This window comes from Spea bombifrons, chromosome 3, assembly GCF_027358695.1.
Source record: "Spea bombifrons isolate aSpeBom1 chromosome 3, aSpeBom1.2.pri, whole genome shotgun sequence".
NCBI lineage: Eukaryota > Metazoa > Chordata > Amphibia > Anura > Pelobatidae > Spea > Spea bombifrons.
The window spans coordinates 93,473,263-93,500,359 of record NC_071089.1 but is presented as its reverse complement, the minus strand read 5'-3'; the positions used below and the strand labels follow the sequence as shown (position 1 = coordinate 93,500,359).

Genomic DNA, 27,097 nt, shown 5'->3' with positions numbered 1-27,097 from the left:
GCTGACAGGTTTCATAAAGTTGAGCTACTGGGCAAAATCCATGTTGAAATCAAAGTTGATTAAATGTACACATACTAAGTGACATCTAGAGCAATACTTACTTTACAAGTAGTGATGTGTTAGGGATAAAACTGACTTATTTAAGCTTGAAGCACAATAACAAAATTGCCTTATATGTTTATTTTTAATATGATCTCAATTTGGTTATTCTGTTAGAGCTGCAAGATACTTACCAGGGATAAGGAAATTTAGGGGTATGATATGCATGCTGACCTTAAAAAACTAAAACTGGGATGCTTCCAGACCTTGTGGTTTCAACCGAGGTCAGTAACAATGTGTCGTGGATAATCTCTGTAACAAAAATAGAGCTAGTTCTTGTTTAAAGGAACACTCTTTCATAAAGAACATTACAACTTTCATAAATATAATAATGTTACTTTGGTACATTGTGTGAAAATCTCCAAAACCCAATGCCAAAGCCCAATTGGAAGATAGGGGAGAGAATGTCACCAGTATTTTGGCGAAAGTTCACGCCAGGAGATGTAGAGGAAGAGAGAAGATGAAGAACAAAACCATGTGGAAGTGGAAGCGGAAGCAGAAGTGGTCAGCAGAGAAGGTAGGAAAACATTAAGAAAGTATGAGAGTAAAGAAGAGTGGGAGAGAGTGGGAGCTAAAGGGCCCACAGATTTTGGACAAATATTCAGAGCTTTTTGCTTCATTTTCATCAATTTTTTGTGGGGTCTGGCATTGTTTGTGGCTTGACAAATTGCAGAATTTGCAAAATTTAAAGCAGAGAGAAAGGGAAACCACCTTGAATAATAGCTATGCCAAGGGGCCTAGAACAGCAGTTTATTGGAGCCCCTCACAAGACACCCATGGATGTGCTAAGGCTGCAAACTGCTTCAGATGGTACAAAATTCAGTGTGGCTAGAGTGCTCCTTCATGGTCTGCAGGGGACCCCTGCAACCCCTTCTTCTCCTCGTACCAATCTAGGTCGGAAGGGCCCTTTCTACACTATTTTCAACCAGCACAGGGAGACATGACCTCAGGTGACCCCGTGGTGAAACTGAGGCTGACCGCACAGTATGTGAGCAGCCAGAGAGGAAGCTGCAGGAGCCGTGACAGGTAAGCGGGGGTGAGATGTATTTATATGTGTTTGTGTATATAGATATATATGTGTGTGTGTGTGTGTAAGCATGGATGTGTACTTGTGTGTATGTGAGGATGGATGTGTAAGTGGGGTGAGATGGAGTGTGTGTTAGTGAGTATGAGTAAGTGTGTGTAATGTGTGTGTTTACATATGTTGTATGTATATACAAATATATATTTATCAAGAGAAAAATATAGAGAACATGGAATAAAAACATTTAAATAACTTTAACACTTCCAGCAACTGAAAGGTTGGATACCGGGAGGGTTTTCTTTCTTGGTGCTGGTAGCACTCAAGTAACAAAGGTAATCAAACATAGTGACTATAATGTATCAAGGGTACTTATCTTGAGTCTTCTATTGTGTGTCAGTCAATGTACAGCTTCAGCAATATTCATGTTGCAGGGTTTTCAGCCATGTGGAAGTAATCTCCCAAGAAGGAAAAACAGGTATGCTCAAACTCAGAATAGGATAAAAAAAACTACATTTTATTGTAATCCATATAAAATGTAATAGTATACAAAACTACACATCTTCATGTGCAACAAGTTGTCATCATCTAAAACTAGAAGCTTAAATGTAATGTAAGGAAAATTTACTTTTAAGAAAAGATGGTAGCCTCCCAGCAGAATATGCAGAGCCTAATACAATGAAGGAACATGCATGGAATTTGGTAGCATGGCTGTCCTGAATAAAAAATGAGACCAAGCACTTATTAAGTCTTTACATCAGATATGGGCAGGCTAAAATGCAATTTTCTTTGAAAAAATATTTGCTTGAATTAATGTATTGAGCAATTAGGGTATTCAAACCACCAGATGGCATTCTATGACTACACAATGTAAGTGCAGCTCTTCCTCTAAACCGTCATGCCAATAAATAGAGCTCACATTTTACTAATTGAGGGAACTCAAATTCATAACAATATTACTGCCCCTCTCATACTTAATTTTTATATTTTAGTACAAGGATCGCTCCTCAGCAAACAAATCTCCTGCAAAGCAAAGGAGCTGGGGCAGGAAAACAGACCTAATGTATAGAAAGGATTCTGATGAATTTTGGTTTTTCAAGAAAACGCTTATCACAAGGTGCCACCAGGGCCGGCCCGACAATGGAGCCGAGTGGGGCAACCGCTCCAGGTGGCACTTTTGAAGGGGCGTCACTTTGCTGCCCCAATCCCTTTTTTTTTTTTTTAAAGCGAAAGACAGAGAAAGGGGCGCCGAGTGGTTTTCGCTTACCAAGCTGTCAGTACCTGCTCTGCGCCCCTCTCTCTCTCTCTCCTCTGCGGCGAGTCTCCCTGTTCGGTCTCGGTGCCGGCTTGTAATGCTGAGTGCCGGAAGATTACCTCATTTCCGGCGCTTAGCATTACAAGCCGCAACCGAGACCGAACAGGGAGACTCTCACCACAGGACTGCTGAAAGGTAAGTACAAGGGGGGAGGTAAGGGTAGATAATAGGGAGGGAGGGAGAGGAAGGGTAGATAATGGGGGGGCGGCAGGGACGGAGGGAGAGATAAGGGTAGATAAGGGGGGGGCATTTAAAAATTCGCCCCAGGCAGCATTTTGCCTTGGGCCGGCCCTGGGTGTCACCCAGCTATTATACGCATTAAAGTATGTATGAAGATTGAAGGGCCAACTTTACTTACCACTGTTTGTAATTGCCACTATACAGACCTACGTACTGCCTAAAAAACAATAATAAGAATAATAAATTCAACATAAATATTTCCCCTGCTTTTTAAACATATATAAACATTGAAAATATTACATTGCTCTAAAGTATTGCATATTTCTAAACTATAAGTTAATAAATTAATTATTTAAAAAGTACCATTCTAAATGTGAAACTGTTAGCAAGACCATTATATCAGTTCCCAGTAATCACTCCATATTTCCCCAGAAATACTCCTTACAAACTCAGCAGTTTGTCCAGGAAACATGCTTTTGGGATGACACCATTATGATGGCTGAGTGTCCCCTTTAAATTATGATTTCTCCTCCTTTTTTCTACAGGTAAAAAAAGCATATTGAAGTACTTTACAAGTTAAATCTGAGCTACTGCCAGAAGCCTTCCCTGTGTCTTTTAATTGCAGTTCCATATACAGCCACCATGGTGTCAAGAGCTTTGGGCAGCATTTGTACCTTAACAACGCAAGAATTTACCTCATACCCTGTGAATACTATTAAAAAACAAACAAACAGAGGCATTGGGGACTTTGTCAGACTATATAGGCCATATATTGCTTATCCTGCTGCTACATCAAAGTACCCCAAGTTTGGTGAGTCCTATCTAATTATCCATGGCTATATTGGTTACAAACAGCTGAATCAGTGGGACTGCTTTGCATTTTAACCCAAATGAGACGCTCCAGCAATGTAAAGTCCTCTCTGGACACCATTAAAAAGACACCTGTGTGACAGGAGGGGCTCCTCAACCCTAAGGTTTGGTCAGAACCTGCAAATATGTCCAGGAAAACAATATACAGAAAAGGGAGAGCACAACACCTGCAGATTCCTGACTTTCTGCTAGAATAATAATGACCAATACGTACACAAAACAAAGCAAGAATTCAGCACAAACCCAGCATATACCATTCAAGGTATGAATATTGGCATATATATATATATATATATATATATATATATATATATTGGGGATTCCAGTTGGACTTGGGCTGTATATCTTCTGTATTCTTTTTGAGCAGATAATAGTTGGCAGATTTGCATTGCCCAGAACCAGATTGTGTGCATTGTTGCCCCTGTTGCCCATCATTAGACAAATATTTGAGACACTATATTTTAGGCCTTTCGTTTTTGCTTGTCCCCTGGTTTAAATGGAGCTACCTTCCGTTTCTTCCATCTGTCCTATTTTCAATAGAACAATAATGATTTTCAGGCGCTGTTCTGCTGCCCCATCGAGCTGGGCCAGCAGAACACGTGGCTCCAACGCGGCCACCTCACAATGCTCTGAAGCTGAGCACCACAAGATGGGTCTTTGAATAAGGTAGGCAAGCAAGCCCTCTAGCCACACTTCTCCAACGAAAGTGTCTCGTGGGACACCTGAAATGTTGGGGGGTTATGGTACAGAGTACTGCTCCTGCGGGCAAGTGTGAATGACATACAAATCCCAACATTCATCAACCATGAATTCAAAATGGACATATTTCTTTAATCAGATTTTAACATTCAACCCACATTCCTGAGATTACTTCCTCTCCTATGATTTGGGCACAATTTGTGATGTTAAATAATTATTAGTAGCGAAGCACAAATATTCCCCATCAGGGTAGCCAGTAAGGAACCTTAATATACCAATATTATATATCTACCTTGTAACATTTGCTATAAGCACATTCTCAAATATCCCTGTGTATCAACCCAGGCCATCCAGCAGCATTATACAGCCATAAGAAATGTTTATTGTTCTACACAAATTACTTATTACCATAGGGATTGACATATATAAGAACAGTGAATGAGAGAATCTTATAGCCCAAGGAGGTGGTGCAGAGTTATTAATCTCTTCTTTGAAGCAATTGGTAACAAAAATCTAATTATGAAGTTTGTAATAATCTCTTTTGTAGTCTGCCAACATTTCTGTTTGACAAAAATACAATTTAAATTCTGTGCTATTAGCAATGCATTTGTCTTCAAACATGGAGAGCGAAACATTGCTGCACGCTGATATTCATCTGGGGTTAGTGTTGAGCAGTACTATGTATTTTTTATATAAATTATCTTTATGCTAGAGGGACTGCTGAGCTGTCAGACTGAAGTGCTTGCTGTGTGTGAAATCCCAGCAAAATGACAAATAGGACAAATATAGCCATTCAGTTATGAAAAATGAGCTATAGGGTTATTCGGTACGACGTGTGTTTAACCTGTTACTATACAGTACTGTCTATTCTGTTCAAGTATTTTGAAGCCTGATGAATAAGGGAATTATACTAGGCAGTATACTTGTGCATTCCGAATTGTACCAATTGCAAATTTACCGAGTTTTGGTAAATTCGTACGGAGCCCCGAAAGCAAGGCCAGACCAAATCGAACCAAAACAAACCGAAAAGCTCTGAATTTTCATCTGAAAATTGTGGGTCCACATGCACTCATTCTCCTTCACTTTCTCACACTCTCTAAATGTTTCCCTACCTTCTATGCCAAACACTTCAGCATCTTCTTCTTCTTTTATCATCCTCCTTCTATTCTCTCTTCTTCAATCTGCTATCCTTTCCTCATCCTTCCTGAAAGTGCCGTTATTTTACCTTAATGTGAACCTTGATTCTTTCACTCTCACTCATGCTCTCTCATACTTTCTCACTCTCTCTGTGAATGTCTCCCTACCGTCTCAGCCAAGTAGACAAAGAAAGAAGAACAAGAAGATGCAGGAGAATAACCATGAATGTGCGCAAGGAGACACGAAAGTGGTGAGTGGAGAAGGTAGGGACACATTCAGAGAAAGCATGACAGAGAGTGAATGAGAGAGCGTTTGAAAGAGCATGAGAGAGTGCATGAGGTTGAGTGACAAATAATTTCATTTCCGAATGTAAAATACCCTCCGATTTTCATCCGAAATTAAATTTGTTGTCCCAAAGTAAATTCACAAGTCTATTTGTTTTTGACATATTGTTCGCAGCCATAGTCTTTATGCAAACCCAACAGGACCGACTAAAAAAAAGCAATAATTCTATCAATCTATCAATCTGAATTCAAGCTGGTCATTTTGGTTGATTTGAGAGTTTGAACGATTCCTCTTAAGCAGTCAAGCTTACTTTGTCAATGTTAGACTCTTGACTGCCAAGTCAATCCAACCTTCATTTAATAGATGAGCTGCCATGATTTTTTTTTTTTTTCAAAAATGGATGTAAAGTGAAAAAAAAATAAGATTCACTGCAGACACTAGTACATGGATCCATACCTGGGAACTTCCCAAGGTAGACTACTTGAAATGCGCCCTACCAGGAAGCAGCTTCATTAGGGGTTTGGTGTAACCATGTGTGAAGGTCGACTAGCCATGCATGGGGTGAGGTTAGCCCTAGAAAGGCTTGAGTGAGCTGGGTGTAGGAGAAGGAGATGGCATAGCCAAACACTGCTCTCCTGCCTGAAGAAAAAGTAAAGTTCTGCTGAGGGGCTTTTCCAAGTTACCGAACCATTTTGTTTTTCAAAAATGACTCATACTTCATTTGAATGGTAAAATGTAATTTTTATGACTGACAATAAGGTTATAAGCTCATATAGCTACGCTAGCTTGTGAATATCAATCTGCTGTATTTTATGTTTTTGGCCAATATCTACAATTAGTGTACTGTGTGTCCCTCCCTGGTAGATCTCCCTCCAGTCAACATTTGTATGTTTAAATAGACAATAACAGCCATAAAAGAGCAGATTCTATCATCTGCATAGCAGGAACTTATCAGGGTTTTATGCTGAATCTCAAAGCAAATCGCCAAACTCACAGGACAACATTTCCACACTAATATGGAGATGATCATTCTACATTGACATTGTATAATTCCAATTGGCACTTTCCTAAATTTTATGTCATAGCTCAATGGACTACTGGAGGGGGTATACAATTATCATAAGCTTTATATACGATTTTCATAAGCACTATTAAGACCAAATACTAATAGCATATCCATAATGTTCCAGAGAGTGCAGCTGAAATGGAGTCCCAAGGAGCCTAACAGTCTTATGCTGTGATATTCCTCTCCCTAGTGGTCTAGCATTGAAGCAGATGTGAGATTAGTGTATCTTTTGTCCTTGGTCCCTTGAGTATTTCAGAATTAGCAGTGAGTATCATCGGTGACTAAAGGTACCCTAGAGTGTTCTCTTATGCCAGTATCCACAGCTACTAGGACAGTAGACCCACATAGGAGCAGTGGAAGCAGCTGTGCCCTCCCATAAGTTATGTCTCTAGATTAATGGAACCGTGTGTGTGTGTGTGTGTGTGTGTGTGTATATATATATATATATATATATATATATATATTGAAGTATTGGGACACCTGGCCATTACACCAACAGGTACTTTTATGAGATCATATTCTAAATACATATGAGATTAATATGAAGTTGGTCCCCCTCTTTGCAGTTGAAACAGCTTCCACACTTCTGCAAAGGCATTCCACAATATTTTGGAGTGTTTATGTGGGGATTTTCTTCCAGAAGAGCATTTTGTGAAATCAGGCACTGATGTTAGAAAAGAAGGCCTGGCTCGCAATCTCTGTTCCAGCTCATCCCAAAGGTCTTCGATGGGGTTGAGATCAGCACTCTGTGCAGGACAGTGAAGTTCTTCCAACCATGTGTTTATGGGCCTCGGCTTGTGCCCTGGGCGCAGTCATGCTGTAATAAAAAATGACCTTCCCCAAACTGTTCCCAGAAAGTTGGGAACATAAAATTGTCCAAAATGTCTTGTTACGTCCCCTTCTGTATACCAATATATCTTGGACAATGCTAGTGAATATAGTACAGACCTGTGTCTTTCAGCATTAACAGGTTTATATAACATCCTGTTGTGAAAGATAATTGCAAGTTAATTATTAAATGTTTAATTAAAGAAGCATACAGCTAGTTATTGCTTTGAAAAGTATTATAATATTGGGAAAGCACAAACACAATCTATGACAATCTTGGAAAGCGTTACAATATATATGATAAATCACAACTTAACCCTTTGTGACTAAAGGCTTACACCCCTTAATGACCAGAGTTTTTTCTTCCATTTTTTTCATACCTTTGTTCAACCCTTTTTCCATGTTTAGTGTACCCACACAATGTATGTATTGTTTGTTTCAAAAGATATAATTTTCTATTTATATGACTTTTTGTATAGTCATTTAGTATAAATAATATGTCAAAAAAACAGTAAAAAAACAGATTTATGTTCTGTGACAACCCCTGAGTAGATTACTACCGCACATAAAACGTTTTTTTTCTTTCTTTCAAGTATAGATTTTTATTAAATATGTTTTGCTTTCATGGAATACAGAATAAAGAAAAGGGACGGGGATATTCAGTCATGTAAACAATAAACTACACCCTATGGTTTTACATATCTGGACATCATATGTTCCTAAAAAATAGGTAAAAACAACCTCAGATGAAGAACAAAACATGACATATTACATTTAGTCAACAAAAATAAAGCCAAAATGGAAAAGCTATGTGTGAAAAACCTGTAGCTTGTAATTATAAAAGTAATTGTTTTCCGTATAACTTTATCAGTCTCTCTCATCGTTGTGGTGGAATGCTGGCCCACTCTTCTTTATAAGGTTGCTTCAGTTCATTGAGGTTTGTGGATGTTTGCAACACCTCAATTCTTTTCTTTTTCAGCCATTCTGTCGTAGATTTTCTTGTAAGTCACCAAAATCAGGAATCTGCACACACTTCCCACAGGAACTCAGGTGCTTAGCTGTGCCAGGAAGGGCCAGCTCCCCAGTAAATCAAAATAGAAAAAGGCTCCAGGCACTCAAGGGTTCCATCAGGCAGATTTATTGAAGGAGAAGGACAACAACGTTTCGACCTCACGATGAGGTCTTTATCAAGTTTTCTAGATTTTCTTGTATGCATTGTCCTGTTGCATGACCCAATTTCAGCCAAGCTTTAGCTGTCGGACAGATGGCCTCACATTTCACTGTAGAAAACTTTGGCATACAGAGGAGTTCATGGTCAACTCAATGATTGCAAGGTTCCCAAATCATCACCCCTTCACCATGGTGCTTTACAGTTGGTATGAGGTGTTTGTGCTTATATGCTGTGTTTGGTTTTTACCAAACGTGGCACTGTGCCTTATGGCTAAACATCTCCACTTTGTTCTTGTCTGTCCAAAGTCTTATGGTTTGTTCAGATGCAACTTTGCAAACCTAAGCCATACTGCCATGTTCTTTTTAGAGAGAAGATGCTTTCTCCTGGTAACACATCCAAAAAACCATACTTGTTCTGTCAACTGTACTGTACTGTACAGTCAACTGTACTGTTATGAACATTAATATTTAAGACACTAACTGGGATGTAACTCTTGTGTTTTTTGAAATTTCTCAGAGCATTGCACCGCCTGAATTTGATGGGACATCCACTCATAGGAAGATTGACAACTGTTATAACCCTTCCCATATTGATGGGCATCAACAATTGCTCCTTCAAGATTATTGCTGATGTCTTTCCTCCTTGGCATTGGATTAAGACACACCTGGATGCTCTAGACAATAAAATTGCTAAAGCGTTGGCTTTTATCGGGGTGGTCACACTTGTTGATGATCAATTAATCAAGGGCATTTGATTAGCAACACCTGTCTCCTCCATTTTGGCTTTATTTTTGTTGAATAAATCATGACATGGTGTAAGCTGTCAGGAACCGGGTAAGCAGGTCGGGTAGGAGTTCAGTGGCAGGGGATACTTGGTGTTCTGTCTGTACCCCACGATGCATTTTAGCTGAGGGAGGGCACAGACAGGTGCAAAGAAAGACACCACAGGCAGAATACAGTCTGTATTGTGGAAGATGGCAGGACAAACAAGTATAAGTAATAAGTCTCTTGGAAGGAAGCTGACTGGCAGGATGCATGTCAGGAAGCCCACTGGCGGGGCGCACAGCAGGAAGCGCAATGGCAGGGCACACGGCAGGAACAATACAGAGTCAGGTACAGGGCCAGAGCAAAGCGGTTCAAACACATTAATGCAAAGGCCCTGACTGAAGGGCAGGGCAGGTTTATATAGGCAGGCTCAATCCAGGTAACATGGCACAGCTGCTTGCAATAATGAGGTCTGGGCTCTCCAGAGTGAGAAGGGCGGACAATGGTATTACATAAAGGACATGGCTGTCTCTTCAAATAAATGGAAAAGATAACCATGGATGAATCTGACCCTTGACTACACCTGTAGAGTCATGGTAATATCTACCCACAATGAATAAACATCACAACCTTGCCAAACACAAGAAAAATAAGTATGTGTAATTAAGAAATGATACATTAAGTAAAAACAGAACAAAACAAACAAAGGGATACTTACTGCACTTACTGCAAGTGAGGATTACTTATAGCGCAAAAGGGTGTGTTTGCTCAAGGTGCTGCTATCCCCAATTGACCTATGACTGCTTTGCCATTTTATCCGGCACTGAGCAATTAAAGAACCCCAGTTTAAGGGTATTTCTCCTTACGCTGCACAGTAAGGCATATGAGAGTGGAGTAAAGGGACTGAGCAGCTATTCCTTGAGCTGAGCAGAAGCTTCCTTCACAATGAGTCTTGTGAACCAGACTGCGGTACATTCAAGTCCTGCAATCAATTTATGCCTTTTTAATACACCATTGTTTTTGCTATCGTATAATAAAAGAGAACGTATATGAAATGCTATTCATCAGATCCCTTGTTAACTGGGGGGAGGCAATGAGTGAAGGAGTAAAAAGCCACATATACTACATACACACACACACACACACACACACTGTTCCTACTGCCATGGGGAATTAAAAATCTTTAAAATGAATCAACAGAGGGTACCTACCCACACCTTCCACCTTCAATGGCTTTCTACAAGTACTCACCTTTAGTTGTGCTTTTTGATTTGTCTGAATTTTGAATTTGTTATGGCACACTCCACTTTCTTACTTTTTTCATGAAATCGTCACCAGGACAATTTTTAATGCAAAAGTAAAAATGGGCAGTAGCCACAGGCCTGGGGTTACCTTAGGGGCCCACGGCAGCTTCACTTCTGACTTCCTCAACAGCTAGCCCCTGCTGTTGGCGAGTACTAGGATTTGCCGTTATATCTTGGCACCCAGTAGCAGGCAGAGGTTCTGTATCAGTATAGTTAGGCTGGGGTGGGGGGGCACATGACAGCTCTGACTTTTAAATTAGTGATCACTGGAAAACCAAATGTGTCATTTTATCCCTTAGTACTTATGTGAACTAAAGTGACTTTTACACGTTTTACGCACAGAGAAACCACAGGCACATCAAGGTCAAATTGTGTAAATTAATTGTGAAGCAACTCACTGTAGAGAATAATGTGGCTGTAATTGTAATCACTCTTAACATCATAATAACTGGTATTCCTTAACTCCCTGCAGATTACAATTTCATGCCTACTGAATAGGTGAATGGGCACATAAAACAAACCATTGGGGCATTCCAACATTTAAACAACATTATACACAGTACAAGAAATAAACGCAGTGATATGGAAAATCCTTCCAGGATACAGGCAAAAAAAACAGAACTCAAACACTATTTTTAAAAGTATTGTCCTGCAGGGTTATATTCCCAAGAAGAATCTTTTGAATTATATTCCCAAGAAGAATCAAGTTTTAATAATAGTGTGGGGTAGTCTTATGCTTGTGGTTAGTCTCTTGATGTGATATTTAGACATTACTCTTTAACTAAAGTTAAAGTGAGCAAAAAATTATATTAATAAGTGGTGATTTCAGGTGGATTCACCTATAATTATAAAAGGCTTGGAACTTCAGTTAGAAATAAAAATGTGTTTATTGAGAACAATTGATACAGAATAATTTTAAAACTGGAGGCTCATATGGAATAAATATAACTATTCACTCATTCTTTCTTCTATCTTGTAATGTTCTAGGGAGCCCTTTCTTTAAATATCATTCCATTGCATCTGTGCCCAAGACCAAACAGTATTATTATTACTACGGTACTTTGTGTCTCTTGTAGCAGGGTTGGCCATGATGAAATATATAAACGTGTTCTGTGGCACATCTGTATCTATCCGTTACGAAAATAATACACCAGTCATTAGAAGTAAGGACCTAAGTTGACAGGACATGAGCTCTAACGTCAACGGCACCGAGAACAGGAGTGTTGTGTGTTAAGCGACTGCCAGCTCTTATAAAAATAGAGAAAAAGTGAAATACATTGATAAATACTATGCACACAGCAAAATTCTTCTCTATATCTAATCAAAAGAGGTTTCAAGTAATTTCTGAATCTTTAGGCTTTAATGAGTACACAATACAGAAGTACAACATTTCCACTTGCATGGAAAAGGAACGTGCAAGGAATAGTGGGTATTTCTTTTACAGAAGTCCATAAAATGAAGCAGAGGGTTACAGCAGAGTGGATGAATAAAACTGGGCATCATTTTAACCTAGACAGATGCAAATAATCGTATTTAAAACCTTAAGGGATGCCGTGTATTTGACTGCCAGAAAATGAACTCTGTACGATAAGTTGATGTGAATGTCGATTACACTCCTCAGTTTATTCATGTGGAAAAAAAATCATTTTCACAGCAAACGCTGCTGCTGGGCTTCCCTGCAGAGCTGTCACCTTTTCAATCAGTATGGACGGTAGGAAATGCAACTTACTAACGAGAGATTGAAGAGTTTTATACAGAAACACTAGGGCTCATTAACTATTACTTGACATGTAGAGTTACAAAACTGGGCATAACTATTCAAACCAAACAATGCAATGGTTTCCCATACTTTGTCGATTGTGGTACTGGTTTGGTTACGTTGCCTTTCTGCCTTCATGTCACAGTTTCTTATTGCAGGGCTACATGTACCGTGGCCCTACATAACACTCCTGACAATTGCTATTATTTAACTCCCAGGATATCTTCTGATTTTAGGGACAATTGAAAAATACTATTTATAATGCCTTTTAAAAAATAACTCAATCCATGTGTACTACCACCTAGCCTAAGACAAACGAAAAAGGATAGTGCCATATTTTTGAAAAAAAAATTAATTCCCATCATCCACTCTGCAAGATATATTAATATTTTCTATGTGAGCTGACCCTCTATTCTTCTGCTTCTGGCGCACCAGCCTGTTTACAAGGGCAGGACACTGATGGATAATGTAGAACAATTTGGTTAATTAAACATAACTAATATAAGTTACATGTGTGAACTTCCATTCAGTGCATGCAGAGGCTAGAGGTGGAGTGTCCACAAATTTGTACTCAACAAGGATAAATACTTATAACGTAACTTATCTTGAAGGGGTCATTATACCCTAGATGTTTTTCAGGTATCAATAAAGTAAATAGATTTTGTCTCACTGATGTCCTGCAGCTGCCTGTTTAATTTACCCATCTAGTAAACAAAAAGGACAGCGCCAGGACATCAGTGAAAGCACATACTGGGTATTATGACCCCATTTAGATGGTGGAGGCCACCTCTAGGTTTCCCACTTCATGACGGACAGCCCCACTAGGGTCATATTCACAGACTTTGGGGCATTTGTGTGTCTCCATTGCTTTTTTTTGTACTGGCTGCCGTGTTCAGGTTTGAATCCAGTCAATCCATAAATGCTAAAGTACCATCAATGGAAAAAAGTGCCATTCTTAGTAAAACACTCGGAAAATCATAGGGGCCTGTGGGGGACTAGTGTATCTCGCACAAGAGAACATTTTCATCTTAAAAACTGATTGTATTTGTTACCAACCACCTACCTAAGTGTGCCTAACATAACTCTGAATGTCAAAAATGAACAAAAAAATTAAAAGAATAATTTTACATAACGTTATTATGTGCAGTGTTATGTAGTTCATGCAGGGAACCAGCTCTCCAGCTGCATAAACTTAATGAAATACTATTCATGCTATGCCTAGCTTAATACATGAAACATCCATAGGGAATGCGCTTTAGCTCATTAGTTTTTCTCAGAAGGAAAATAAGCTTCACCAGGCATGAAAAGTTATCTATAAATTGTAAGGGTTTCGGCAGAAAAAGAACTTGGCCCTTTTGATCTGGTGACAGGGGCTCCCAGTCAGAATGAATTTCAAACAGCTATTGTTAGCAGTGAGATTTTTCTTTTTAATAAGGATTGGAGCTGAAAGACAACTCCACTCACCATGCACAGTGGATGGACACTTTGACCTTCAAGGTATAATTAGGAAGGGAGATGTGGATATCGGGGGAATTTTTACTATAAACTACGTGGAATCAGAGCCAGATATTTCTTTCAGAAAAGTACCCAATAGAATGGTATGCACTGGGTAAGTAATACAACTGTTACATTTCCATGAGGTAATAATCTATCCAGATTCCAAAACCAACCTTACCAACAGGGTTTCGCTGGTTTAATTGTTTCACATTACTCTCTCTATGTTTATAGATTGAAATGGATTGAAAGCTGACAAGAGCAACGCCCTGTCAATGTGTGTTAATGTTGCTGCCAATTTTATTTATTGTCAGTCTTAATACTATTCTTAATTTTCATGCCCTCTGTTGTAATAGCATGTTGGAATACGCTAAATAAAATTAAATAGAATGTATTTTATTTGTTCTTTTTTTCCAGTTTCTGGGGTTTTATTGCACGTTAATGTTTCTTATTTCTCTTATCCTCTTAACCCAAATATTTCTAATGATAGACACTCACTGTGTCTACCCTGTGATGAGGCCCACACACATTGTCACAGTCTATTTGCTTGCCTATGGAGTGGAATTATATTCACTGCAGAAACCATAAACTGTATCTAGCTGGGGGGTAGTCACAGCAGGGCGTATAATTTTACCATCTCAATAACCAACTATACATGTATGCGTGTACATGAAAAAATATAATCTTTAATATTCCTAATACTGATTGAAACAATAATCCATCATGATGTTTCTGCTGATTTGTGGTGATTGTTTTTAAGTCCTGTATAAATGTTTTGTATGACCCGCTTGTCGAAATATCTATCATTATTTCTCAAATAGGGTTTTTATTAAAAGTAAATGTTGAGTGTGCTAGCTTCCAACAGAGGAATCATTACATACTATGTCCCTGACACATTGACGTAACATAAAATCCTGGGGCCCCCTGCAACCCTCCCCATATATGTATCCTGCTTTGCATCTAAATGACTCTTGGAAGATTTGTGCTTTAATGTGCAAATAATTAAAATTTTGCTTAAAATACAAGCCAGTAACATTTTAAAAACGACTTGTGGATGTTCTGTAGTAAAATATTACATAATTAACAGAAGATTAGGAACTGTTGCACCAAGAAGAAGGGCACATTCTGGGCCAGGGGACAGGTAAAGTTGAAGCCTCAAAGTCCCATGCCTAAACCTGGTAACATACATACACACACCTACAGACACACATTTACTGTGTAAGCTGCCACACTACCTCAGGTTCACACAATATTGTGTTAGGCCCCCCACATCGCATTCCCACCTCCGAGTTTGACCAGTTAGAGTGTGTCCTTTTTGGAGGATTTTCGACCGACTTGGGGGAGTAATTGCCAAGAAGCCCTAAGACTCCACACACACACACCACATAGGCTGCAGGAATCTATCAGTTATGTTTGTTTCATTCTTAAGGGTCCTTTTTCACTCCTAAAAACTTAAAACCTGGATAAAACATGTTGATTAAAATACTTGTTCTATCAATACGCATCAGTATAAAGCTAATATCACATTGGTTGAAGGGGGGAAAAAAGGGTGCTGTCGGAGGAAGCAGCGGGCAGCCCCAGAGACTTGGATCTGAAGTATACTTCTGCCTCAGAGTCTCCATTTGCTGTTGCCCACCAGACCATTTGGGTAGTGCATCACATAACAATTAGTAAATAACAAAAAAAAAATATAGGACGGGCCCTGCTCAAATTAGCTTACAATCTAAAATATACCATAGCCAGCCTCTAAAATATTGTATGAATTTGGTTCAATTTAGCATTGTATGGAAAAAATAAAAGAAAGTGTTGACACTCCCTTCTTTCAGTTTTAGCTTAAGGGATTTTCAGTTTCTACAAACAATGGTGTTTGCCACTGAGGAAATAAACCAAAGTGATACCCTGCTTCCTAATGTGACACTAGGATATAGAATCTATGATGTGTGTTACACCCACTTCCAGGCAATAAGAGCAGCTCTATCCATGATGACCGGAGTTGGTGACAATGCAAACAGATGTGTCCCGCATCCTTCAGTTGCTGCGATCATTGGAGGCTCTTGGTCTACTCAGTCCATTGCTGTTTCACGGCTGGTGGGAACTTTCAACGTCCCAGTGGTATGATTTTTGTATTTTTTCTTATTTTTATATATATTTATATAAAATATAACTCCTTCTGCAATCTCCTAATTTATCCCAATTACACCTCATGGTCTGATGTAAAAATCACATTTGCTCAGTTTTAAATATCCAGCTTGATACCCATAAGTTGAAGGACATCTCTAATATACAGAATACAAGCAAAGAGAATGTATTTTTTATTTTCCAAACCTTTATCATAATTTTGTCTATGTATTAATGGATGTTAGTCAGGGATAAGCAAACATCTCTTTAGTGAATAAAGTCCACTGGCATTAACATGCATTAACATTCTCCTTACCTGTGTGTCCCAGTTATAGCTATTTAACATGTAGATTTTTTTGTAAATTTAACTTCCCATCAATGACTTATTTGATTTTGTCGTTTGGTGAGATAAACTCAGGGTGACATAATGTATCATTGTCTTCCCGGGCAATAACTTCTACAAGATCACAGGAGTGCAGGCTGCCTGACTAGTTTGTTTTCCATTAAAGAAAGAGACAGCCGTGATTTTGAGCATAAATAATTAATAAAGCAATCCCTAACAGATTTTCTATGTTAAGTATTATGAAATGTACACAAAAACTTCTCTGGCTGTCAAATAAAAGTTTATCCAAAATGCAATGTTTGTTTTCTGAAAAAGTGCGGATGAAGCTAGTATTCTTCTGCTTGAGTTGCGCACATATTTAGTTTCTGCTTGATTTTCATTGTGACTGGAAACATTCTCCCCACAGATCAGTTACTTTTCCACATGTGCTTGCTTAAGTGACAAACACGATCATCCAACATTTCTGCGCACAATCCCAAGTGATTTATTTCAGTCTCAAGCGTTAGTACAGCTGGTTAATCACTTCAACTGGACATGGATTGGCATTATAAGTGAAGACAATGACTATGGGCAAAGTGCCACAAGCTTGTTCAAAAATGATGTTACAAAATTAGGCATATGTGTTGCCTTTACTGAAATTATCCCAACTGTTCCCGTTGCTGGAAAGATCTCCCGGATCGTAAGAAATATCTTGCTATACAAAGTTAAAGTTGTACTAATCATTGCTACTGAATTTTCTGTAGGATTAATTTTTCAAGAAGTATTTTATCAGAACATAACAGGAATTCAATGGATAGCCAGTGAAGCTTGGTCCACGTCAAGTCTTTTTTTTACCGAACAGTCTTATAAATATTTTAGTGGAACAATAGGGTTTGCCATTCGCAGGGCAGACATTACTGGCCTGAAAAGTTTCCTTCTTGGTATCCATCCTTCCCAGCATAGAAATGACCCTTTGACTGTGAAATTGTGGGAAGAAATATTTAATTGTTCATACGAAAGAACAGACAATTTTACAAGACTTCCATGCACAGGCCTTGAGAATTTAAATGCTACAGACAACATATACCTGGATATGACAAACCTACGGATTGCAAATAATGTGTACAAAGCGGTCTATGCTGTAGCCCATGCTTTGCACAACCTAATGGCGCTAAATGGAGTAAATACTCATTCTGTTATAGAAACACTAAACAAAGTATACACCACAAGTCCTTATAAGGTATGAATGTAACCTAATCTGAAGAAACAAGTAGTTACATTCACCTCATACATGTTAAATTCATCTGTGTCCTAATTTTCATGGAAACACTCATGATCCCTATAAAGTAATCCAGTATGTACATCTCCACTGACCCATAACAAACATCCCCATTGCATCATTACATAGTGATGAGGTGACTAAATATTAGATCTCCAGAATTTGGGTAGCAGAAAATAATTGGGCCACCATCTGGAGAACTACATTTGTGCCCATTTTTCGTGTATACTAAACTAATTCATCTACTATGCACCATTTAACATTGCTGTAACTAAATGAAACATTAAAAACATATTATTTATAGAACTGTTGAATACAACCTCATGAGATATAGAGCTGTCATGAGTATAGCAGAGTAACTGAGGGTAGAATAAAGGAACATAGTGCTATACATTAGGGTGTAGATAGCCACTATTCACCACTATTTAGCAATTACAGCAGCTCGATAGCGCTATTCTAGAATATCCCAAATAAAATTGAATAATGTATACGTGACAAGCAAAACAATGTATTTTCATTTAGTACTGCAGTTAACAGTTTTCATATCACTGCTTTGAAAATCTTTCAAAAAATATTTATCTTTGGCACAAACTAATTTAGAATAATTTGTTATTATTATTATTTTGAATACTCAGCTGCTGCGGTATCTGAAAAGTGTGAATTTCACCACAAAGACTGGGGATAAAGTCAGCTTTGACCGGAATGGAGATCCTTATCCAACCTATGACTTGGTGAACTGGCAGAGGGGAGACAATGGCTCCTTCTTCTTTGCCCATGTGGGAGAGTTCAGTCCTGATGAAAACTTCAGGCTAGATGAGCATATTATAATGTGGCATGGATCACAGAAGGAGGTGCTTTTATATACATGTTAAATATACATTAACGCAAAAGAAGATTTCAAAAGTATATTAATCAATGTATGCATTAAAAGCCCATATGTTTAACCTACCATAGTTACATTTATAGGGTATTGTCTAGCATAAGGCTGTGTTCTATTTATGTAACTAATGCTATCCCCCAAAAAATCCTACATGAAGTGTACGTTAAGTGCTGTTCTTTCCCAGTTAGTCATATAGCCACAGAGGATTTAATCTTCCCCAATTTAAAGCAAATACTGCATTTGCTCGATTGTAAGACTAGGTTTTATTTACTAGTAAAACTTTTTTTCTATAGAGTAGTCTTATATTCAGGCTTTTTCTTTTTTTCCCTAAAATAATATTCAGATTTTGGGGGGTCGTCTTATAATCAGGGTCATCTTATAATCGAGCAAATACGCTATGTTGGAAAACCAATAATAGTAAACCATAAGCTTAAATAATGATGACTCACTGTTTAAACCCGAAAACCTACAAATGCCCGTTTAGACAAAGATTTTAGGGTTCTTTGTTGATACATATATAAATACAATGTATGAATCAACATTAAGCAAATTTAAATATATGCACCTAAATGAACAATGGAAAAAAATGGTAATAAAAATATGGTTGTATCTCTTTAGCGATCCTGGTAGACTCTTTAAGACTTCTGGTCTTTATAATCATAACTTCACAAGCATAAGATATATGATGATGAATACCAAATAACAAACAAACATGAATTATAATTAGCATTATGTTTAGTTCTCAAAACATTACATACACCCTTCTAAGCATCAGTTGCAAAGAAACACCATTAATTTAGGGTTGTCCATGATCATACACAAATACATGTTAATAACTGCTTCAACTATTGGGAACTTTTAGACCTTTAGGCTGCTACAGAACAACTGCACAAAGATTGCCATCACACTGGCTACTTAACCCCTTTCTCTTCTAGGAAACACACCTACTAAATGTGTGGAGAATGCCTGCACTGCCATCAGGAAACATGTTATATTGGTCACAAAGAAGATATCCCAAAGAAGCTTCTGCATGAAGACAGAAATTCAGGTCTGGAAAGACTGTAAGATTCTACTTCTTACTCTATAAGTCTTTACACTATCTTCTCTGGGACCAATACAGCAACAACAATTTAGATCATTTCAGATGAATGATAGCTCAGTCTAGCATACCAAATTACAATGAACCCACAGAAGAAACCCAAGTCCATGTGGAGTACACACATAAGACAAAACATGATACTTAAGGCTTATCTGAAGAAAGAACCACCGAAGTCTTAAAAGCCTATGAAATTCAATTTCTTAATCTTCAAACATTGGTCAATGAAAAGGTATTACAAACATCCTTTAGACTGCTCGATGGAAACAAATGAAACAATACCCAACAATGTTTAGTTCTGTGATTATTTTGTTTGTTCTAGGTCCCAATCTCCATGTGCAGCCCAAGTTGTCCTTCAGGAACCAGGAGGAAAGCCCAACCTGGCAGACATTCTTGTTGTTTTGACTGTATCCCATGTGAAGATGGAAAGATCAGTAATAAATCCAGTATGATATCTAACTTTCCTCTTTAAAATAGACCTTATTAAATTCTAGATTGTAACTTTAGTGCATTTAACAAATGATATACTGCTTATCACATGGCTTCTATTGATTTTCCTCCATTTGGGTGCAATAGAAACAAATTAAGCAGATGTCCAATGCCTCAAACCTCCTGTCTTTTCTGTTAAAGGATGATGCTGACACACTCATATAAGTGGACATTCACTCCTCATAAAGCTATATCTTTCTAAAACATTTCTTAAAAGCAAATCTTAAAACATATTGTCATAATGTATCCATGTATGCTTAAAAAATCTTTTTGTTTAGCCTCTAAATGTGCCTTGCTCTTCTTAGGCTGTAAATTAAAGAAACATTAAAAGGATAGAGAGGAGAAGGAAGGTGGATTTGGGACAAGGAAGCAACTAAATATTCCATACTACTGGACTCAGATAGGAAATAGCCCCTTACGTTTAAATCAAATAAACAAATCTAACATGATAAAAATGTATATTTAAATGTATATTGGCTCCCATTTACAGAAAATATTCAATTCATATGGTTTGATTAAATCAGCATTCATAGTTATTATTTCATCTCTTTGGTCCTAGCACACTTCACTGGTTTTAATATACTGTATAAAGTAATTTGATATTTCTGACATTCTGTTATAACTAATGAGTTTTAGAAAACAGGCAGGAGAAAAAAAATGGTACTTAGAGGGAAATAAAATATGACAAATACATTGCTATCATCAGAGTTATAATGTCCTGCGCTGCATAGTATGGTATGGTTTCAATGATATTGAATGATTACCATGAGATTAAGAAAGATCTTTTTGCAGCTTTCCATAGAATTAGATGACTGTTTAGAGGACAGGCTAGGCAAAATAAGAAGTCGAACCAAATATTTATTTAGACTTTCAAAATTGACAAGAGTGTACCAAATAACTAATTTTAAATGTATATTTATGTGACTGTAATAGAGGACCAAATTAACCAAGGAGCACTTGGAGCAATTGCGGTTGGGGACCCTGAGCCCCATCCTGTTACAGACTTACTTGAGTTTTAGTGGCCTTAGCTACTCCATTGTTGTCATATCCTATGCTACCCGTAAACTCTGGATTAATGAGGGAATGTCAGACACTAACAGAGAGAACCCGGCTCTACAGCAGGTATGTATATAACCTGATTAATCTGGTGCAGAGCTGGCTCCTCTCTCCCAGTGCCCATCTGCACCCAAGTGGGAAAAGTGGGAGGGCTTTGGGGTACAGAGTGTGCTCTGATTGGTTGTTCAGCCTCCTTCTGCCCTTGCTTCGCTGCCCTCCCTTTCCTTGCCCTGTACTTTGCATGGGCTTGCATGCCCGGTCACGGACTGTGCAAAAGGTTCTGTGTTGCTCAGGAAGGGCCTATAGCACACAGACAACAGCCGATAGCAACTCTAGATCCGTTTAGAGGATCTCAAGAACCTAGTTTTTCTTCCACCTCTGTGTTGTGCAGTAAAATTATGTTGTGCCCTATATTATGTTAATATTACATTTATATGAGCAGGGTGTGGTATCATGCAATAATGTAGAGGAATCTGAAATAAACTATTTTTGTTTTATTTTACATTCTTTATGTTTTATGTGTGTTGACATGGAAAGATGGTTGTGTCCCAGTGCCCCAAGCTCCATAATCTGGCTTTGGTTTAAAGTGTTGGATGCAACTTTTCCCTTGATTCTTGGTAAACAATGGTATACTAATGGTATGAATGCAATGTATTATCTTTGAACCATAGTTACATAAAACCTTGTGTAATTTACTATTTACAGATTCCTTAGAATGTATGAAGTGCCCCCTTGAGTACTGGTCCAACCCGTCGAGAGACTGCTGTGTCCCCAAAGAGCTGGAGTTTATTTCCTTTAAGGAAACCCTGGGTTCTGTATTACTTGGAGGAGCCCTTCTTGGAATGTTCTTCACCGTCTGCGTTATAACTGTGTTTGCATATCACCGATATAGTCCCATTGTGCGGGCAAACAATTCAGACCTCAGCTTCTGTATTTTGTTCTCCATATTCCTGTGTTTTCTGTCCTCAGTTACCTATTTGGGCCAACCATCTACCTTGTCCTGCATGCTGAGACACACAGGATTTGGCATTACCTTTGCTCTCTGTATGTCTTGTATTTTATGTAAAACTATTGTAGTGCTAGTGGCGTTCAATGTACAACATCCAGATAGGAAACTGGCCTCGTTTTTTAACCCGAGAAAGCAAAAGGTACTCATTTTTCTGTGTACTACATTTCAGATTATTGTCTGTGCATCATGGAATATAATTTCACCTCCCCGTCCCGTAAGAAAAATCACTGATGATAGTTCTTCAATTAATTTAGAATGTAATGCTGGTTCAGTGGTCGCTTTCTCACTCGTCCTTGGCTACATTGGGATTCTAGTGAGTGTGTGTTTTACTTTGGCCTTTTGTGCAAGGAACCTTCCAAACCATTACAATGAAGCAAAATTTATAACGTTCAGCATGGTGATAGTCTCTGCGGTATGGATATCCTTTATTCCTGCCTATTTAAGCTCCCCTGGTAAATATTTGGAAGCTGTTGAAATGTTTGCAATATTGTTTTCTAGCTATGGCCTTCTGATTTGTATCTTTGCTCCAAAATGCTACATTATTTTATTACAACCAGACAAAAATAAAAGAAGACATATGAGGGCTAAACCTGGTTCTAGGCATTAGCCGTACAGTTGTGGACTATGTTGTTTGGTTGGGACAGGCTCTGCAGAAGAATATTTGTCCAGTTGAACAGTTGCCCAATCAATGTCCCAACAGTCCGGTACTGCCATAATTGTACATGTCCAATGTCCCCCTTTTGCAGCAAAGCAAGTGTTTTGTAAATTCATTTTGTCCTAGAGATCAAGGGAAAATATGATATATTTTCATAGACATAAAGGAAAATAATGCTGTGTCTGCAGAATGCATAGCAGTTGTGTTAAATGCCACTAGTAAGGGATCAGAGAGTAGTCTTAGTGAATTGGTATGTTTGTGCTATCAAACTATAAACCAAAAAAGCACCAAACCAGTGCGTCCCAATAGGAGGGAAAAAAAACCCTGTTAAAAAATGAATTAAGTAAAGTTTAAATACACAATTAATAGAGAAAGAACTGCAACTGTCAACAAATAGAAACAAGGTCCCAATAATAATAAATTGTCCACTCGGTGCATTTCACTTGATTGGAATATTCCTCAATCCATAGATATAATCATACTAAAATATAAAAGCACAACAAGAGGATGCACTCATAGTGTAGTATTTATTAGTTTAAAAAAAAGCCTATATGCCCAGATCCACATGATTGAGTCCGCAGCGGCTATCTGCGCTCCAGGGTGGATGTCCGGTATTCCTTGTGCTTCTACAGCGGTCTAGCAGCTACTATATTCACTTGCACCTCGTATAGATATTGTTTCTTTGGATATACTTATCATGAATTACCAGTCTGTAAGTACCCGTCTGGGCATAGTGGCTGTTTTTTTAACTAATAAATACCACACTATGTGTGCACCCTCTTATTGCATATTTGTGTTTTTGTATGGTGCTATGAAACCAAATGGGATAGTACATACATTTTAAAAATACATACAGTGTTCTTTAATGTTCATTACATGATGCTACTGATGAGACTCATTCCATATAACCAGATTAAATCGTTGCTTAGGGCCTGCGGTGGTATAAAGGGTGTCTTATAGTATGATCGGAAGAAATTGACACAGATTCCTTAAAGATAATATATCTGTAATATATTTCATATATATAACTAGAGCACAGGGGCGGGCTGGGCCGGGGGGCAATTGCCCCCCAGGCCGCCCGAAATCTAATCTAAACGGCCGCTGGGTGCTGATGCCGCCGGCCGGCGCTACTTTAATACTTTTTTTTAAAATTTAATATGGCAAGCCGATCCGGCATCGGCACCCAGCGGCCGTATGCGATGGCTCCGCCCCCGCGCACTCACCTTTCACCCCTCACGCTGCTCCCATCACTATGCAGCCATCAGATTGTTGGAAATCAAATCTAAACGGCCGCTGGGTGCTGATGCTGCCGGCCGGTGCTACTTTAATACTTTATTTATTTATTTTTAATATTGCAAGCCGATCCGGATTATTAAATAAATAAAAAAAGGATTAAAGTAGCTCCGGCCGGTGGCATCAGCACCCAGCGGCCGTTTAGATAAGTTTTCCAGCACTCTGATGGCCGCATAGTGATGGGAGCAGCGTGAGGGGTGAAGGGTGAGTGCGAGGGGGCGGAGCCACTTCACTTGACTTGCCCCCCAGGCCTTAGGCTGCCAGCCCTCCCCTGCTAGAGCAACACAGTGAACAAAAGATCTAATTCATCTAAGGTAGTTGATAAAAAGGGCTGTGTTCCAGACTAACATATGAAAAAAAAAAATATTGATGCCCCAATACATATTAAACAATTATTTTGTATATCATCTCCATTTTGAAACTAATATAGATTATACTGTGTTCTATTTAATGTTAAAACAATGCTGCTCTGACTCGGTTTGCTGGTTTGGTTCAGAGGGAACACGGCATCCCAGCCTTCCATAGAGATCTTGTTATTTCATAACATTTTATTTGCAGATAGTAGAATTTAACCGTTTTCACCCCATCATTTGCATGATCTGGCGGACAGGCAAACTATTGTGACATCAAGTCCAGCATTTGATACAATCTGAAATGCAAAAAACAAAAATGATAAAAATGGGCTGTCAACTTAATTACAACACGCAATACACAGACAAAGCAGTGTTGGCAGACAATCAGACCACTAATGTTATAACTGTCTCTTAGGTAACCGGCTGTGCATTTTGCATTCTACAGATAAACCAGAAATGAATTTCAAAATGCTGCTCAATACTGTTCTCACCAAGTGGAAACATTTTTCACAGAGCTTCATTTTACCCCACTGTTTCTATGTTAGTACTCAAAAGCTTTACAGTTTATCAAATTTAATTTGGTTAATACCACAAATGTGCAGTTATGGTTTTCATGAACATTCAGCTAATGCTTCCATTAAAACCCACAATGTTTTATTTATTATTTATTATGCAGCAGAAACCAGTAGAAGGACAGTAACAAGAAGACAGATCATAATGGGGTGATGATTAAAGGAACACCACCAATTTACATATAATACTATTTACTTTTAAATCGAAGATATAATACTGTGCAAACGTTTTAGGCAGGTGTGAAAATATACATATAAATTGTTTATTTTTTAAGCTTTTAACCAAATGGGACTACCCTTTGCCTACAAGATGACATTTTAAGATGTCTAGAAATGCCATTAGCTCAGCTTTGGCAGAAAACAGTGGGACCCTGGTACACCCGTCGACTGCCCAGAGCAGTGTGGTCCGAAGTGGCCTTCATGGAAGACGTTCAACAAAAAAATATACCTCAGATGTGGAAACAATGCCAAGCAACTTAACTATTCAAAAACACACAGGAACTGGGGTGCAGAAAAATGGCAGCCAGTGCTCTTGGCTGATGAGGCAAGGTTTGAAATATTTGGCCACAGCAGAAGGCAGTATGTTCAGCTAGAGTAGGGTTCAAGAATCAGTAGTTGCCAGCAACAGTAAAGCATGATGGAAGTTCCTTACAGGTTTGGAGCTGTACTTCTGCATTGGGGACTGGAGATTTCGTCAAAATTAGTGGTCTGATTAATGCTGAGAAGCACAGGCATGTATTTATCTACTATGCAATACAGGGAGGAAGGCAACTGACTGGCCCCAAATGTATTCTGCAGCATGACAACAACCCCAAACAAATAGCCAAAGTCATTAAGAACTCTCTTTGGTATACAAAAGAACAAGGAGTCCTGGAGGTGATGGTATGACTCCCACAGAGTCCTGATATCAAGCACATCAGCAGCCATCTCCATTGACAAACACTGGTAGTAGAATGGGTCATACTGAAGAGCTCAGTGACTTTAAACATGACAGTGTCATAGGATGCCACCTTTGCCACAAGTTAGTTTGTTAAATATGCCCTGGTCCAATGTAAGTGCCATTATTGTAAAATGGAAATGTCTATTAGTAGCAACAGCTCAGCCGCAAAGCGGTAGACCACGCGGGCTCACAGAGCAGGACTGCCAAGTGCTGACCAGCATAGTGTGTAAAAATGATCTGTCCTGTGTAGCATTACTCACTGTTCCAAACGTCAGCGCAAGCACTGTGCTTGAGGAGCTTCATGAAATCTGTTTCCATGGATGAGCAGCTACACACAAGCCGAAGATCAGTATGCACACTACCAAGCGGCGTCTGGAGTGGTGTAACGCACACCGCCACTGGACTCTGGAGCAGTGGAAATGTGTTCCCTGTAGTGATCAATTGGGTATCACCATCTGGAAATCTAATGGATGAATCTGAATATGGCGGATGCAAGGATAATGCTACCTAATGTAATGCATAGTCGCTAATGCTAACTTTGGTGGAGGAAGGACAATGGTATGGGGCTGTTTTTCAGGGTTTGGGTGTCATAGTTCCAGTAAAGGGTAATATTGATGCTACAACATACAAAGACAGTTTAGAACAGTTTGGGGAAGGCCTTTTCTATTTCAGTATGCCCCGGTGCACAAAGCAAGGTCCATAAAGACATGGATAGATGAATTTTGTGGGGAAGAACTGGACTGGCTACACAGAGCCCTGACCTCAACCACATCGAACACCTTTGGGATGAACTGGAACGGAGATTGTGAGCCAGACCTTTTTGATCAACATTAGTGCCTGACTTCACAAATGATCTACTGACAAAAGAAACACTCCAAACTCTTGTGGAAAATTTTCCCAGAAGAGTGATAGCTGCAAAGGGCATACCAACCACATATATCTCTATGTATTTAGAATGAGATGTCATACAAGTCCCTCTTGGTATAATGGTCAGGTGTTATACTTTTATATAATATGTGCTTTGTACCTTAACTAACTCGTGC

The 27,097-nt window shown here is 38.7% G+C and overlaps 1 protein-coding gene across 1 annotated transcript; it reads left to right on the top strand.

Annotated features, from left to right (window-relative positions):
• Positions 1-1,039: 1,039 nt before the first annotated feature.
• On the top strand, positions 1,040-22,848 carry LOC128484078 (extracellular calcium-sensing receptor-like). The gene is made up of 7 exons (XM_053460396.1): positions 1,040-1,125; positions 13,934-14,107; positions 15,819-16,104; positions 16,860-17,672; positions 18,347-18,562; positions 20,010-20,133; positions 21,938-22,848. The coding sequence occupies exons 1-7, from the start codon at positions 1,040-1,042 to the stop codon at positions 22,846-22,848; spliced, it is 2,610 nt and encodes an 869-aa protein (XP_053316371.1).
• The last annotated feature ends 4,249 nt before the right edge of the window (positions 22,849-27,097 follow it).